The sequence below is a fragment of the Equus asinus genome, chromosome 22, assembly GCF_041296235.1.
Source record: "Equus asinus isolate D_3611 breed Donkey chromosome 22, EquAss-T2T_v2, whole genome shotgun sequence".
In the NCBI taxonomy this organism is placed as follows: domain Eukaryota; kingdom Metazoa; phylum Chordata; class Mammalia; order Perissodactyla; family Equidae; genus Equus; species Equus asinus.
This window is the reverse complement of record NC_091811.1, coordinates 66,058,870-66,073,823: the sequence shown is the minus strand read 5'-3', so window position 1 is coordinate 66,073,823 and position 14,954 is coordinate 66,058,870. Positions and strand designations below refer to the sequence as shown.

General features: G+C 41.5%; 1 protein-coding gene across 17 annotated transcripts in view; it reads left to right on the top strand.

Annotated features, from left to right (window-relative positions):
• Nucleotides 1-14,954, top strand: part of GRIP1 (glutamate receptor interacting protein 1) — a 597,356-nt gene that overhangs the window by 543,529 nt on the left and 38,873 nt on the right. For all 17 annotated transcript variants that reach the window (XM_070493998.1, XM_070494003.1, XM_070493995.1 and 14 more), the window contains 2 exons: nt 6,240-6,309; nt 7,867-8,012. In XM_070493998.1, coding sequence (XP_070350099.1) covers nt 6,240-6,309; nt 7,867-8,012 — 216 coding nt within the window. The remainder of the gene's footprint in view (nt 1-6,239; nt 6,310-7,866; nt 8,013-14,954) is intronic.

The window sequence follows — 14,954 nt, the reverse complement described above, 5'->3', positions numbered from 1 at the left end:
AATTACCCTAATAACAGTAAGTTCCATGGACGACTGGATATTATAGAATATTCTTAGAATACTTTGATTCATATTTAATTAGCTTCAAAACTCAGAAGATTTCACTTGTCTTCAAATACAGAAAAAGTTTTTTAAACAAAGGATAAAGACTGTCATTTTTCTACCTCTTCCAACAACTCTTGGGGAAGAAAAGAATCCACATTCACTGTAAAAACCAGGTTCTTATAGCCAGGAGTGACCAGTGATTTTAAAATTTCAGGAGTCAAAAGATGATAGCTTGAACACACGCCTTTAGCTCTGCTCCCCCATATACCCCACTTTAAGATGACAGTGTAAGATTTTTCAAAAGGCAAAAAACCATAAGGAGAAGAAGAAAAAGAAAATAGGCAACAGCAACCAAATTTGGAAGTGGCAAAGAAGATGGAGAAAGATGAATTTAAAGAAGCAGAGGAGAGGGGCCCAGCCCCATGACTGAGTCGTTAAAGTTTCACACTCTCGGCTTCTGCGGCCCAGGTTCATGGGTTCGGATCCCAGGCATGAACATACTCCACTCCACCCATGCTGTGGCCATATCCCACCTACAGAAAAAATAGACTGATTGGCACAGATGTTAGCTCAGGGCTAATCTTCCTCAGCAAAAAGAAGAAGAAGAAGCAAAGGAGAAAGCTGACAATGACCCTGGTTTGCATCCTAAACTCCCAACAGGCCCAGCAGTTGGTGAAATCAGGAAGTTGTGGAAATGAGAGTCATGGTAGAGCTCAGACAGGAGGACTGATTGAAAGTCTGTTAAGAATGAGTCAGTCTCCTAGATGCCTTCCCCTACTCGGCACAGGTGAGCCTACAACCCGCTCCCCCTCGGCAGAAGCCTAGTTTTATTCTCTGGAAAGCATGGAAGGGAGTGTCTCGGGACTGGGAGAGCACAGCAGAGTGTAACAGGATTGCTCTAAAAACAGGGGTGGTGAAAGTTTACCTGCTGAACGCTGAGGCTGCTGGCTTCTTCCTCCAGTAAGTTCAAAGAAGCCAGGCGGCCAGGCTTAGCACCCTCCTCTCAAGAGAAAGGATCAGGGCTGCTGACCCAAAGAAACAGCCTGGCCTGAACTCCCCAGTGAAGACCCTCTCCTCAAGCGCCACTCAGCGCACCGAGCTTTCAAACAGCTTTTTAGCACCACCCTCTTCAATCTGAACAGACAGCTAAGAAAGAAAGCCAGACTCTTGAGGAAAGAATCTAATATGCAAGACTGTTACCAAAAACAAAGAAGAAAATCAGAGAAACAGTGCATGCAGGAAGAAGAAAACTTCAAAAAGAAAAAACTGTCATTAACATCATTAGCAACATAAGATATTGTATTCATAGGTGGGAGGAAATGAATACTATTTATTACAAAATATACAGAGGGAAACAAAGAGCTCTTGAAACATAAGCATATCGCAGAAATAAAAAAAGTAAAAATATTGGAAAACAAAGTTAAGGGACAATTCCAGAAATTAGATAAAAACAACAAATAAATGAAGAATCTAGAATAGATAGAATTATACAGGATGAGTCCAAATGACACAATATCCAAAGAATAGTCATTACAGAAAGAAAGCGGAGAGAAAAGCTTCAAATAAATATCATAAAATTTCCTGGAATTGATGGGTATAAGTTTCCAAATTGATGGGTCCATGAGCCATGGATGAAAACAGACCGACACCAAGGCATGCTGCTATGAGATCTGAAAACACTGCGACGAAAAAGCAATCCTACAGGCTTCCAGTGGTGGGAGGAGAGAACTTTCATAAAATGTGTCAGAATACAAATAATAATCACATGAGCAGAAGGGCATCAGGCTTCTCCACGCAGCTCAGGAAGTCAGAAAGCAGTGGAAGAGCATCTTCAACATTCTGACGGATTTCCAGCCTGGAACTCTCCACCTAGCAAAGCTGCCAATCAAATGTGAAGGTAGAAAAGTGCATTTCCAGCTATGCAAGGTCTCAAAAGCTCTCCTCCCAGGCGCTCTTCCTCAGGAAGCTCCCGGGGAACGTGTCCCACGGACAGAGAGTCAAGCCAGAAAGAGGCAGAGTTGGATTCAGGGTGCAAGGTCTCCAAGGATGCTAGAGCGCAGTGTTAAAGGATAAACTGAAGCAGAGTAAAACTTTTAAGAGTTTATTTGAGCAAAAATAGCTTCAAGTTGGGCAGCGCCAAACTGAAAGTAGTTAGAAGCGAGGGGCCCAGAGGAACCTGGGAAAGACTTATATGGAGAAAGTGCAAAAAAAACCCAAAGGGCATCATCAGATTGGCTGCAGCTGAAAGGCTAGGTGGCTGTTTGTGATTGGTTGTTAGCATTTTGATTTGTGACCTTGAGGCATTTAGAGACTGAGATCTTGGTTTGCTTCTCAGGCCATTGTGGCATTAGAGCCCCCTCAGTCTAATGGCATCTTTGTTTAATTAATTAACAGAAATGAAGAGAACATCTGGGTTCCCAGGTTCTGTGGGAAGGAAGTTGCTGAGATCTGTGTAGCAAGCCTAGAAAGCAAACAGTCCAGACAGGCTGTAAACCTCTGATAGAATTCCTGATACACGTGACATATTGAGAGGAGATTGACGTAACCTGGGAAATCTGAGGAGTTGAATTCAGGATAAGCACAAGAAAACTAAGCCAACCAAGACATCAAGATAACAGATAACTGCAGGGAAAACGTATCCTGCAGAAAAGGCAAGTCATCACGGGATGCTACAGGACGTGTCTGCAGACACTCTTTACAGAGGCAAAGGAAACATCAAATATTGATCTTACAAAAGAATAAGACAAAATTCTACTGGAAGAATGGGGACAACAAGAACATGCATGAACAGGGTGGTAGTATAGAAGCAGAAGAGAACTAACTCTTTTGTCACAGAAAGTAAATAACTAACACTGAAAAATAATTAAGTAGGATTGGTTGTATGTTATTTAGCAATTTAGAAACAGCCAAAAGTTGCATCTGAGGAAGCAGGAAATGAAGGACTGCTCCTGTAGAACTTTTGACTCTTCGAACTGTATGCTGTGTAATTTTGATATAAAAAGTAAAATTTAAAATTAGTATGGTAATATAGTAATTTCCTTGCAAGGATCAAGAATGTCTGCCTATGGGCAGCATGAAAAATATCGACTATTCTAATGTTCTACAAAGCGGTAATTGTGATTTGGAGAAAAACTTCCAGTGACATCATCTAGCTGGTTTGCAAAGGAGCCTTAAAAGATGTGACGATGAAGTATGAAAAAGTTTGTAGATGCCTCAAAAAATGCAGCTGTAGTAACAACGAAAACAACTAACACTGGAGACACAAGTGAAGAGTCTGAATTAAAGTTACTTTAGGAACTATGAGTGGGGAAAGGCAGTGTTTTCAATTTAATGTGTATCATATAACACGGGATTTTTGTATCAATGTCTTCTCAGGGTTTCACTTCTGTATGTTTCGTCAGTTTCTACGAAGATTTCAAGCAGTTATGACTTTTTTCTTTCTTTTTTGGAACTGAATCCCCTTTTGTTGCCCTTATTTTCTTAGCCACACTCTTGACCCATTTAGTGTCATCTCCCCCCATGTGACATATTTGTATGGCCCGCCCAGTTGGAACCACTTTGCAGAGGAGAGAAGACTATTTCATGCCTAATGACCTTGTGAGATTTAACCAACGCTGCCTTTCCATTTTATCCAGCTTTGCTGGGGTTTCCTGGCCAGTGCCCAGAGGAGAGGTGTCTGCTCATAATTGGTATTCAATAAATACGTGTTAAAGAACGATTCTGTGGGCACTCCAATTGCATTCAGAGCACTGAATGCTAGTATATTGTCATCCAAAGAGTCACAAAGGCAGAAGCCCTTAGGGGTGAGGCAAGTCAGGAGTGAGATCCGTCCAACGAGGACAGCAGCAGTGGGAGACGGAAGGCTCCATCTAAAGCGGGGAGTGGGAGAGTGAGTCCAGCGTTGCTGGACCATCGTAATAACAAACACTTATGCAGTGCATCTGTATTCTCTGGTCCAATCACTTTACTGTAAGAACTCAATCCTTATGACAAAAACTCTGTGAAGTAAGCACAATTATTATTCTTCACCACCATTTTGCAAACAAGCAAACTAAGGTGCCTAAAGACTGTGTGTTCAAGCACACGTGGCTAGTTAGTGGTAGAACCAGGATTTTGAACCCAAGCATTCTGGCTGCCAAGTCTCAACTTCATCACTATACCATATTGCCTCTCTGATTTTTTAAAAGAAGCTGTATAGCTGAATGAAATCTACTAATTTTTAAATGTTAGCAACTGATTTAATTTATTTAAAGCACTACAGGTCAAGCAAAGTATGCTTGGTTTGTGACTTCTCAGAGAGTGGGGAATTCACTAGCGTGGGCAGACCATGACTGAGCCCCCGGAGCATGCATTACCACGTTGAACGTGCCTGGTAGGCATGGTCGTGACAGTATCGGAGCTCATACAGATTTAGCCCCACTTCTGGGTTCACTTCATCACTCCAGTGGGCATCTACTCTGATGAACCTTTCAAGCCTTGGATATGGACGTGGTTAAAGGAGAAAGAGAAGAATCTAGTAAATGTGTGAATGACCACCATACATGTCTATGGACCATAAGCAGTTTCAAACCTCTCTGCAAAGCTGTGTGTGTTTGTCCAAGAGGTCACAGGGCTATTTTCCTCTGTTGCAAAGATGACAGAGATGGGTTTGATCTATTCTCTTGCCTCCACTGTTGTTTTATTTCACACCATTTCAGTGGAACATGGATTTTTTTAAAAACCAAGGGAAACATTGAGTGCTCTGTGATGGTTACTACAGCTTGGCAAAATATTGTATAAATTCTTTGGCAGATGCTAGAAAAGTCGTATTTGGTGGTAATAACAAAGTTTTTATTTTTGTGCTCTATGCCCAGAACAATTTGCAGTTCTGAAACATGACATGAGTAAAAATGCTAGATGTCTATCTTTCTCTAGAGGAATTATATCAAATCATTGAGTGGAAGTTTGAATTATGAATTAATTGTGGTGAATGGAATGTTTTGCATTCTTTGCTAGAAGCCAAGGATAATGATTGAATGAAGTCCCATTAACATTTACTATGGACTAATTTAGACAGTGGGTAAGGTATCAGTATGTGTGTTTCCTTTTTCTTTCAATGTTATGTTGAGATATTAAACCATCTGTTCTTGTGCATAAACATTTTCCTGGGATTCATATGGGATTATGGGATATGATATGGTTCTATGATTGTTATGGGGTGATCGGACTGTTTATAATAAAATCTTACTTTAGGGGCCTTTTAATGATCCTTAAAAGGTGATCACTCCAGGCTTTAGGTTGGCAAAACATCTTTCAGAGGCAAATTGTGTTTTACACATGTTGGTTTGGTTAATGTTGACTACCAAACTATTAAATTAAATGCACGCTTTCTAGGTCAAGATGGTATTTTCGTGCTTATACAGACCATAGTTTGTTTTCAGGATTAATTCTAAGTAGACTCATTACTAATTGCTTTTCTTTCTCATCAAAAAGTTATAAAGCTCAAAACTGACCACTGTGCAGGACAATAGTTTTATCTGTAAACTCAATAAAAGTTACTTGTACGTTTAGAATAAGAATACGTATAAAATATAAGTAGCACTAAATATTTACTACTGTCAATAAGATAGGATGGTCACATTTTGGAGCACTGGAGGTATGAATTCATGAGCAAAATTTTAAGATTTATAGTCCAGTAAAAGATTTCCTTCTAGAAAAGAACTGTAAATCAGTGGTACTCATCCAGTTTCCCACCCAGTACACTTGAGTAATATGGCACGGTCCCATAGAGAGTGGTGTCTCCTCACCGGGAAGGAGTGAAGGAAGGGGTGGGAGAAGGGATCACGTATGAGGCCCAATAAGGGGAGCTCCCAGTTGCTTTTAACACTTTCCCATTGGCTTGTCCACCCTTCACTCCCTTCTCTTGAGAATCACAGATTGAAATAGATTTAAACCTGATCGGCAGCTCTCCAACTGCTTTCTCCAACTGCAAATTCAAAATGACTTGGCTTTAGTCTTTAAGTTTATAAAGACTTTAACGCAAACATTTTTATCTCAAGAAGATGTAATGGCACAGTTTCTAATGAATTTGTCGATCATCTTTGGTTTACATACAAAATGTTCTTGCATTAGCAGTTGTTAAAAACAGAGGAAATGTGCAGTAGTGGGTGAACCGTGGATGTCAAACTCTGACTGCTCTATCTTCCTTATTGCAGCACCATCCAGTAGAAAACCAGGAGACCCCCTCGTCATATCAGATATCAAGAAAGGCAGTGTGGCGCACAGGTAAGGAAAATGGATTTTCTGATTCATTCCAAGGAATTTCTTAAAGCAGAAATGACTGCTTCCACACCCTAGGCAGACCTTGCTAATGGATCATGGCATTCTCAGTATTTCCCAGTCAGCCACTATTGATCAATCATATTTGACATCCCTAATGTCAATAGCTATATGGATCTCTCCCCTCATATCAATTTATTTCTGTACCCAGTACAGAAAATAATTACCTGAAAATGTTTTTAGGGTCTTTCATGAGTCCAGCATGGGCTCTCCTTCACTGATCATCTTCCATCCTTCATTTTCCAGCTAAAAAATGGAAAGTGGCCCCGATTATGAGAGACACCCCACCCAAGATAATAGTTTGTGGGAAAGCTTTGCTAGGTGCCGGAGTGTGCCTCCCGGGCAAGCCAGATCCTGGAGGCTAAAGCAATGTTCATGTCTCCTATTTGGTCCATATGCCATCAAAATCAGGGAGTATCACACTTTTGATTTCACAAATCAAAAATATTTTTAAGTGATCGGGAATACTGATATAAGACTAAATTTCTTTTTATTTTTCAGTTAAAGACAAAAAAACATCTATTATCACGGTCATTTTATTAAAGAAAAATCTTTAACTCATTGTATGAGTTTAGGTGTATATGTATGGGCTGAGATGCTGTGACAAGAAGACTCACAAACAGACTGGATCAAAGAAGCCAGTCTCACCAGCTTGCTCCAGTCATTGCTCCAGTCTAGCCATAGAGGGGAGCTGGGGGTGGTGCCCAGAGAGCCTGGAGCATGCATCTTTAGGGGTTGACCCAGAAGAAGAAAGGGGAGAATGGATGCTGGGAAGCAGTTAGCAATCTCTGTCACAGACATAACACATAAAGGATAGTTGTTACCAAAACATAACCTTCCTTACAAATATGTGTGTGCGTACATACATGCACATACAAACAAGTATACATTCTCATTAATTTTCTCACTTCATGATGGACCTGAAAAGCTTTCAACAGACCGTGTGGTCCACAGGCAATATTAGGCTCTCCATGGCACCTTCCAGACAGGTAGCGTCGATCCACCTTTTCTCCCTCATGCAGCCCCAGTGATTTCCCCCTGTGGAGATGGCACAGATGCCAAGACTCAGACCTCCACTAAGTCCATCCCACCTGCACTTCCCTCACTCCCTCAACCCTCTCCTTGTACCTGGACTGCCAAGGATCAAAAGTGGTGCAACAATGTGGAGAAGCATGAGGACACCGGGCTCTGTAAATGCGGCCTGTGACCCGCCTTCCTAGGAACCTTAGAATTCCTGAGTGAAGCTTAAATGTTGTCCTGGTCTGATGGAAAAAAGCATAAGAAAAAATGTTTTTTAATACTCTGAAATTTAATGTCATGGCAGCCATCCAAAATAAGACTGGAAAAAAAAAGAGGGTTTGTCAATAAAATGCCATTTAAAAACAGTCGAAGAACCTCATTTCCTCTAAGGACTACCATAAGGCTACATTATGCTTAATGCCTCTTAAATGGCCTGGTGACGTGCTCATTGCTCATTATGCGTTGCTATGCTTTCATGAACAGAACTGGAACCCTGGAACTGGGGGATAAGTTACTTGCAATAGACAACATCCGGCTGGACAACTGTTCCATGGAAGATGCGGTTCAGATCCTCCAGCAGTGCGAGGACCTGGTGAAGCTCAAGATCCGCAAAGATGAAGATAATTCAGGTACTGACAGTCTCCGGGGCTAAGACTGACTTCTCTACCTGCCCATCTGTCACAAAAGATATTGCATCTTGATGTTTTACATACAGCAGCTGGCGATGACATTGCAGCAGTGTTTTACATAGTTAAAAGGGTCTTTAAATTGTACGCTGAGAGTGTAGTATCAATATTAAATAATGGTGCTTTTAAATTATATAATTAAGATGTTTTTATTATATAAACATTATTACAACCGTATTAAAATAATTTTTAGAGATGAAAACTAAATCATCACCGAATACCACTCTAATACAATGGAACTAGTCATTTGCTAATGGATATTTATATCACATAACCATAGTGCATGTTACAGTTTTACTTAACTTTAGAAACATACTACCATTTCACAAACCTTTAATATCTGTCACTTTGATTTACTGCCTGTAATTTATTTACCATTCTTCCCTTCTTACTCAGATATCTACCCATGGTTTCATTATTGCAGGTGGTACAATCATGGATATTTTCATGTGTGGATATCTTTATTCAACTTTTCTTCTTCTTTTGAATTATTTCCTTAGGAAATATTCCTAGAAGTAGGATTGCTGAGTCAGAATAAAAGGAAACTTTGATGATTCCTGATGAGTCTGTACCCACGTGCTTTCTGAAAGGGCTGCATGCAGTTTTAGTGCTTCCAGGAATTTGTGAATACAGTGGAGCAGTGCACCGCACAATCTCCTGAAGAGCTGGTCAAAACAGCTCCTAGGCACCGTCGCCCACGGGCCTGAGATTCTGCATTTCTAACAAACTTCCTGTGATGCTGCTGTGGTCTGAGGACCACAACTGGAGTAGCCTTGCAGTAGAAGCCCTGTTATCTGATTATGATAAGAACCTAGAGCTAATGGGAAAAAGTCCATTGGTTGAAAGAGAGTCAGCCAGTGGGGGGAATTATAGAAAGTGATATCTATCCATAACATAAACATTTAATTTAAAATTTTGCCAATCTTATGGGTGAAGCCAACATCTTTCCTATGAAGATCATCCTGCTGATTATAGTTACAAGTCCTTGTACTTGTTTGTTTGCCTAAACCAGACCCAAATAGACAGTTTATGATTTCTAGTTTTGCTTTTGTTTTATTGTGATACAGTTAGAATAATGGAATTTAAAGCAGTTTGAATGCTTACTCCATCTAGCTTATTTCCCCAATGTTTTCAAGTTTTTCCTCTACATAACAGTAGATTTGCCTAATGACCTCCCTTATTAAATTTCTCCAAAGCATTTAGTTTTGTTTTCATAGAACCACTATACTCATACTTCATAGGTTATGTAAGATTCATTAAATTACATAGTCACAATAACAAGTAAAACAGGCATAAACAGGCTTGGAAATAAACATCATTGACTCTAAGTTTTTAAGGTTACAACTCAATCGGTAGCAGAAACAGGTGCACAGAGGTACTAGAGAGAGAAACCTGTTACTCTGGAACATTCCATTTTACAAAGAAGATGAAGAGCCACAATTAATTCAGTAAATTGGTTAAAGGGAGGTTGGTTAAGAGAGCATCTACTGTATATAATTTCATCCCAACCAATAATGAGTTCTTGCCAGTGCTCTGGGATCTCCTGTAACCAAACTGTCTAGATCTGGAGTTCATGGTCGTGTCCGGCCGTGTGTCTATGATTCCTACTCAAAGTCAAAACAAGTTGGTAGCTGCATCCATCAGTACATCTGGTAAGGATGATCATATCCAAATATATTTTATAACCAGTGTTGGAAAATATGCATATGTTTCTACTCATTGTTTCCCACGCAACTGATTTTCTTTACCAACATTTGCATTTGTCTCCTTACAAGCATGCTACAATTGCACTTTCTTTTGGGAATTTATTTCAAAAGAAGGATAAAGCCTTCAGCATCAGTCTGGGATCTGTCCTAGTGAGAAGGCAAAGCCCTGTGGAGAAACCCATTTTGCATGATTTGCCAAGCTAAGCAGATCTCAGCTACCTTCCTTGCAGAGTGAAAAAGCCAAGCCAGAGATGAATATGTATGGTGCTCACGGTTGGCGATGCCCCCAGTTCGGAAGCCAGCTGTGCAGACACGTTAGGAGGAGTTTCAGAAACAACAGCTGAGCTCTTGAAGAGCCAGAGCTCTCTTTCAGATGCTTCTTTCCTTCGGCTCAATTTTGTCCCTTTATACCTTTCCCCTACAATCCCTATGCCTAGTATTATGGCAATTATCATGCTTAGTAAGTATTTTTTTAATTTTTAAGAGGTCTTATTTTTACAATCCAAAATCCTTCCATTGAAAACCACGCACCTACCCAAACTAAGACCGTAAATATACGTGTGAGAGACATATTTACCCGAAGCAGATTTTCTCAAATTGGTGTGGTAAAATACATACTCAGTCAGACATGTTTTTATAACAGACCACTATATGAGAATTATCATTGGATCATTGATTTGGAAGAATTTGAGTGATTCCAGTATCCTCTTCCCTCATGAGAATATATATATAATTTAAATAACTGAATTCTTTTTTCTTCAGAGCAAAGCAAGGGGGAATAATTCTTTGCAGTGTAAAACCTGGTTACAGATTAGTCCAAGGCAGACTATGTGGCCATAAAGAGTAGGCACTTTAAAATCAGGCCTGAGTTTGAAGTCCAGCTCTACCACATTTGGGCTGCACGAGTTCAGGCAAGTTATTTAACCTGTCTGAGGTCCAGCTCCATTTTCAGTAACGTGCACGCATTAATACCCACCTCTGGGAGCTGTTGTAAAATGAGAGATTGATTTACCAGCACAGTCAGCATTAAATAGATGGGGACTCCTTTTATTATTACATCCTGAGATGCCTTTCCCCACATTTGTTCTGCTTCTTCATCAAGATATAAATGAGTGGAAAATAAGCATTAATCATTACAACAGTCAGTGATTCTGGAAGTTCGATACTGTGCTTAATCTGAAATTAAGCTGATGCTTTGAATTGTTGCCATTATTTGTCTCAATATTTTAGAATGGTAATATTCAGTGTATATTCTCTACTCCCTGAAATATTGCTCATACTAATATTGGACTTCCTGTACTCCAGGAGTCTTCCAGTTCTTTCCTTAACTGTCTGCTCCTCTCCGTCCTTGGTTCTCTCATCAGTTACAGAAAGTTTATTACCATACTTGACATAACTTGGTTGCCTAAGCTAGTGGTACTGCAATCGGATTTATCAGATGTTGCTTCAAAATGTAAGCATGTTAATGCACTGGCTGCATTGATTTCACGCTCTGCCTTGTTCCTTACCCAAGGAGATGGTAGGACTGCTCTCAAACGATGTTGAAGTCTTGTTCATTCAGACAGGCCATCAGCATTCATTAAGTGTCTACAAGGTGCCAGGTACTGTGCAAACGACTGCCAGTTCTTAGATTAAAAAAGACACAATCCCTCCCCTTAAATTAGTCACCACCTTATGGGAGAACAAAAGAAAATCAATAATTCACAATATGATTAATGTTCTAGGTGTACACGCAAAGGGTTAAGATCATGTGAGGCATCCCTTGGAGCCTGGGGAGCTCAGGAGATGCTTCTAACAACCTTGATCTTGAAGGAGTCTGGGTGGTGGTGTGAGAATTAACCAGAGGAAGAGGATGAGCCAATGCAGGGGATCAGAGAGCATGGCAGTCCCCGGCGCAGACGGAGCTGAAGCATAAAGTATGTGTAGGACTCAGTAGGAGGTGAGCCGCCAAAGCTTCCTGGAGCCAGATCGTTATGGTCCTTCTACCATGTTAAGAAATTTGAACTTTATGCCAGAAACTAATGGGGAGCCATTAAAAGACTTAGAGCAGGGAGTGAGGCCACAGTATTTGGTCAGTGACCACTGGCTGCAGTCGTTTACTGAAGTATTGAGCGAGGCGTTCCAGAGAGTCTGAATCTACGCCCTTTCTAGCCCAGGCTGGGGGAGGCAGTCGAATGAAACGACCAAGAACACTAGACTGGCCTCACAGCTGACCAGCTGGCAAACTTGGAAAATTAACTGCTCTGAGCATCGGTTTCCTCATCTATAAATGTCCACTTAATGCCTACTCTGCGTGGCTGTTTTAGGGACAAAGGAGGTAATGTATTTCAGCACTCAGCCATAATGTTTGGCACCTAGTAAAGCCCAATGAATGCTAACAATCAACAGCCGTTATTAGGATGTTTTTTTAAATCAATTTTAGCTTTATTTTGTGACAGCCCAATCTTTGGAACCCTGGGACTGTCAGGATCCCCTCCTCTATATTCAGAGAACACTCTGCCTGCAGGAGCTTTTGCCTTTGTCATCCCTCATAACCACAGAACATAAATCTACAGGAGCCGAATGGTTCTCGCCTGGGTCCAAGGCTCCAGGACAAGGCTGCTACCCAATCCCCAGGCCCCAAAGATGCGGATGACCCAGTTGAAATAAAATCTGTTGTTTCGCCTCTATTGCATCTAGATCCAATGTAAATGAAGAGGCGAGAGTTGGAGGTCTGAGAAGGAGCCCAGATGTGAAACAGTAGAGAATTTGGGGGGAGCTGTGGGAAGAAAGAGGTGGAGGCTTCCAAATCTGTCCCAAATGATTTCCAAGAGCCTGCTTGGTATTACTGCCTTTGCACCAATCAGATACGCAGCTGCTAATGATTGCTCTCTCGATTAAGAGCACCTCACTTCTAATACATGGGGTGTTTTTAGAGACCATAAATTGAGTATTTTACCTTCATGGGCTCTGATCTGCATAGAGAAACATCTCCAGGCTGCAACTTATTCCATCTGAAGCAAATTGCCTTTACTCGTTTCCAAATAAAGTCTTATGCAAATATAGCCTTAGTACCAGTTAAATCTGCCCTTCAAAGATTTGGGCTTTCGTATTTTTTTCAGTCCATCGCTGTTAAGCCAGCTAAGTAATCTGCAGCTGCTTTTTTCCCCTGAAACTAGATGGAAGCAGCAGAGACGCTCCGTCACCGGCAGCCGTGATCCTGGCTGTGCTGGAGCAGTGGCAGGGTTGTTTTGGCAAGAGGCTGGCTCCAAGAAGAACCTATGAGAGATTTTTTTAAAAAGTACTCTTCTCTATTTTCATGCTTGATCTCTCAAAGTAATGGTTCTCGAACTCGAGTGGGCATCACAATCGCCCAGAGTGCTTGTTAAACACAGATGATGAGGTCGGCCCCTGCCCAGAGTTTCTGACTCCTGCAGGTCTGGGCTGGAGCTGAGAATTTGTACGTCTAGCATGTTCTCAGATGATGAAGTTACTGGCCCCAGGACCACACTTTGAGAAGCAACCTGGCTTGGAGACTTATAAATGATCGCTTACATAAAGAAATTTAAATTCTGCTCTTAAAGACTCAACAACTCCCTGGAACTCTGTTGCTACATGGTTTTGATATGGCCAAGTAAGATGACCACACAACAGTAAGGAAGCCATAGGGGGTGTTGTTCTAAATGGTTTATTTTCTCAGGCCTGTTCAACTCCGAGGACTGTAGCCACACTCTGAAATAAATTCCATTACTTTTAGTTGGAGTGAACTTTGATTGACCTCTACATTTATGCACTCCAAAGGCTCTCTCCCTGGTCCCAGCCCCCTGTTTGGTCGTAGAAGCAGCTGCCTTTATGGATTCAAGCCAGATAGTGTTCATTTTGTTAAACAGGCGGCACTCAAGAAGCCCGAAAATAACATTGCAGATAAGTAATGCTGCAATTTTGCATCTGTTGCATGGTCCCATTAATTTTCTTAACTAGAGCAAGCAGAACAAACAAGTAGGCTGGCCCCCTTTCATGTCTTTCACTAATAGTTGTAAACCTTCTGTTGTGATATAAAAGCTGCTTATAATATCATTAACATCTGTGTAGGCTCACTTTGAAACTTGCTGGTGAGCCTACATTTTTCCTTCTCAGAAAGTTTCTGTTCTGGTTAAATACTCCAGTTGCTCCTTTCTATGCTGGAGCAGCCCCAAGGAGAGAGTGTCTTGGAATGCTTCCACCTCCAAAACGGTCTGAGCCTAAATGGCAGTTATCACCCCCTCCAAAGCTGCAGGCCTTACAGCTGCCAGTTGGGCAAGAGCCCGAGAAGGCAGATGGAGTTGGAAGTGCAGCCTGAAGCCACGCCAACGCTCTGGGAACTGTGGAAGGAGGGCACTCCGGGTCCGCTGGTCCCCACAACGGCAGCCCAGGTCTTCTTCTCACACTTTGAATGAGCCAGGTTGGGTCTGCATCACCTAGGAGAAGGAAGGTAGACCTCGGAGCAGCAGGGAGCGTGACTCACGAGCGCTCCTAGAGATCTCTCCCCTGGGAACCAGCGGCTGCAAGCTGACATCCATTCATCCTTTGGCTCATTTGTTCAGGCATTTACTGACTTTTCCTTGGGGCCAGACAGTTCTAGACCCTGGGGATAAGAAGATAAAAGTCTTTGTTTTCAAGGTGTTCCTCTCTAATAGAGGAGACAAGTAGAGAGACAAAACATAGAGTGAAAAGTCTACACTAGAACATGCATTCTCGGTGGGGGCAAAAATTGCTTCTCGGGCAGCAAAGAATCTTAGATATGACATTACCCTCCCCAACTGAGTCTTCTTCCTTTGTATTTAATTTATTTTGTAAGGGAGAATTTAAATTTAATTTAATTTTTCTCCTCGGCAGGGGGAGGGGGACAAGAATTAAAATAAGCAGTTGAGAAACATTAAAAGAATACACTGCAGCTGTGGGGTCTCTGAGAAAGGCCTCTAGTCCCAACTGAGGAGCCAGGAAGCCTTCCTGAAACACAAGGCACCTGAGCCAAGTTTCAAAGTAAGAGTAGAAATTCTCCACAGGAGGAAAGATGTGTGCACAGGGAGTAACATGTGCCCCGTTAAAGATGTTAGAAAAGTGCTTTTTAAGAAACTGCAGGTGGTTCATTGAGGAGAGAAGTTAGCGATTGCAATGGGAAAGGGCAGTGTGAGCCTCTGCCGACATGGAGGCTGCAGCT